We start from the raw sequence: 3,140 nt of genomic DNA on the forward strand, positions 1-3,140 counted from the left end.
AGAAAACGGCTCCGTGCCACTGCACGAGCCGAAATTGCTAGGGGAAAATAACTGCGCACCTGCGCTTAAACAAGAAGGGACTGAGGACAAGACTGAGGACTAGGTATTCTACAGTTAATGTAGAAAGCGGCTCCGTGCACTGCACGTACCGCTACTGTGGCAGGGATGGGATGCGCTCCTGCGCCGTAAGATACTCCAAGGACGTGTCTCCCAAACGCTCCTGCGTTGAGGGACATGGTGCTGGCGGCTACGTGCGGGTGCACGCCCGCTGGAATCCGAGAAGGTTGGCGCCCTTGCGCGGTCCGGACTATGTCCGGTTGCTGCGAGAGTCCGTTCCGACGTGGCTAGAAACGTTAATACGAAGCCCCGATTCAGGCGGCTTCGGAATAGAAATAGTCTTGCCCCCGGAAGTGCTCCCTGATTGGTGCGAGGCGGGTCACGTTTAACAACTAGACTGCTGACATGCCTCGTAGTTGTTCCGAAAGATAGCTGGCGCGCGCATGGGCAGACGGCTTTGGCGCGCCAGCCACAACAGCAGGGAGGAACATGACAGTATGTGGGCCTAGGGCCCACAATATATCAGTAGGAATACTTCGACTTGCCAGCACATGTGCAATGCTGAGGAAGCCTCAGGTCACATTCTACGGTCCCCTTTTCCTCAGACAAAAGACAGGGATTAACACTAGTTCCTCACAGTACCGCAATTTATTTACAGCTGCTCAGTCTTTTCATCTTTTTCTTTTCCCCCAGGGTGGGAGGTCGACACCCCTCACGCCCTTTAATAGCAACCACCCGTGATTGTAAATAGAACTGGGCATAAATCCATTACTGTTAATAGTAGCCTACTTGCTAGTAGCCCACCAGGAATATGTGTAAACCCAAATCATCAGACTATCCCTATCTGCTTTGTGTTCATATCATAATATGAGTTAAATGTCTTAATATTTTGAGGAACGAGCTTCATTTTTCATTATCAATAACACTACCTTTACAATACTCAACGTAAATGTGTACCTAGGGTCTCCTGACCTGCTATTATGTTTAGGTTTACGGGATTTATAGAGCACATGGCAACCCGCAGGCATCCCAGTGCTAAAACAGGTAGGGCAGCTATCTGAAGTTAGAGTAAGGGAAACGGCCAGGTCTTAAGTTTCTTTTTAAAAGACTGTTTGTTTCCGATCAGTCGCAACTCTGGGTCCAAGCTGTTCCAGAGCTTGGGCACCATGTGAGAGAATGCTCTGCCACCCCACCTTAATCTTTTAATTCTGGTAGTGCACATCAATAAATTCGACCCTGATCTGAGACAGCGGTGGGGTGAATAGGAGGAGATCAAAGTTCGTAGCATAACTGGGCCTCTATCATGCATGGCTCTGTGTGCCAGGCAGTGGGACTTAAACGTGATCCTGGTCTGCACGGGGAGCCAGTGCAGCTCTCTCAAGGGCGCTCTGACTGACTGGTTCCTAGGTATCTTGAGAAGCAGTCTAGCTGCCTCATTCTGAAAAACCTGTAGCCTATTTGTGACGTATTTAGGTGACCCAAGGTATAGCGAGTCTTGAGACCAACAAGGCTTGTACCACCGTCCTTCTTGAGTTCTTTGGGATTAGGCTAAGAATTTTCATGATCATTCGGAGGATACCAAAACATATACCCACCAATTTGTTTTTTAATTGTTTAATTACATTCTACAGTAATCCATGATGTACACTCAGTGATGATGCAAGTTAAATGTAATTAGCATTTATGTTCCACCTTTTTTTCTTTGACCCTGTATAATCTGCGGTCATCAGTGATTTATCCCTGACCAACTCATAATGTAGCCTAAGTGAGTTGGCTCAAGGGTTTCTTTTATTTCACAATCCTACTACTTATTTTCAAATATGCATCTTCTGAATGGCTGCTGAACATAAGTAAGATGTGAATTCCAAATGTGCCCTTAAGAAAACATTCTTCAGAGCCATCTTCACATCCTTATTTCGTAGACTGTAGATAATGGGGTTGAGCATCGGTGGGGTCACAGTATAAAATACAGAGATCATTTTATCCCAATTTCCAGAGTTTTTAGACACTGGTCTCATGTACATGTAGATGGTGGTGCTGTAGAATATGGTGACAACAATCAGATGAGAGGAGCATGTGGAGAACACTTTTAGTCTGGCTTTGGAGGAGCGGATTCTCATAACTGTGATAATGATTCGGATGTAGGAGATTGCAGTGAAGAGGCTTGGTATCAAAAGTATAAAGATACATAAACAGAAGATTATCATCTCTGTGTCGTAGGTGTCCACACATGCCATCTTCAGAAGAGCAGGAGACTCACAAATAAAGTGATTAATTTTAGACCTGCATACTGGCAACCGTAGAGTAACAAATGTGATTGAGAATGCCATCACACTGCCAAATAACCAGCAGCAGGAAATTAATGTCAAACAAATAGATAAGCGCATGATGACTGTATAGTGCAGGGGAAATGTGATGGCTACATAACGATCATATGCCATGACTGCAAGGAGCACACATTCTGTAATCCCGAAGAACCCCGCAGTGTACATCTGAGCTGCACAGCCAGTGAAGCTGATTCTAGTCCTACCAAGAAGCTGAGCCAACATGTTTGGAACAATCACAGTTGCAAAGCAAATGTCCACGAAGGAAAGTTGTCCTAGGAAGAAGTACATGGGAGTATGAAGCCGAATGTCACTGATGCAAGCTGTGATAAGGCACATATTTCCAATTAGAGTCAACATGTATACAATCAAGAATAACACAAAGAGAAAAATCTTCACAGTTGGTTCCTTAGATAGGCCAATGAGTAGGAACTCCGTAATCAAGCTTCCATTTTCCATTTTCAAGGACTCCACTTTCATATCAGCTATATAAAAAGAAAGACAAACCTTTAATAAATACATTGTGCATAAAGGTAGTATTTGATTTGATAGACGCAATCAGTGGATACACATCTTGTTAACACCCACACCACACACTCTTCAACTTGCACACTCTGCAGTACTACATTCTTCATGCTCCAGACATAAACCTCATCACTTACCGCAACATCAATGCACTTTCATCACTGAAACATGGATCATCCCAATGTCTTGGTACATCCTATTCATCCTTTTTCCCACAGGTTACATCATACAAGT

The 3,140-nt window shown here is 44.5% G+C and overlaps 1 protein-coding gene across 1 annotated transcript; it reads right to left on the reverse strand.

The window, feature by feature from the left end:
- Positions 1-1,871: 1,871 nt before the first annotated feature.
- Positions 1,872-2,840, reverse strand: LOC146822259 (olfactory receptor 2D3-like). Its single transcript, XM_085609999.1, has one exon. It carries the CDS (start codon positions 2,838-2,840, stop codon positions 1,872-1,874), a length of 969 nt encoding a protein of 322 aa, XP_085466125.1.
- Positions 2,841-3,140: the final 300 nt, after the last annotated feature.

This window comes from Triturus cristatus, chromosome 6, assembly GCF_964204655.1.
Source record: "Triturus cristatus chromosome 6, aTriCri1.1, whole genome shotgun sequence".
Classification (NCBI taxonomy): Eukaryota; Metazoa; Chordata; class Amphibia; order Caudata; family Salamandridae; genus Triturus; species Triturus cristatus.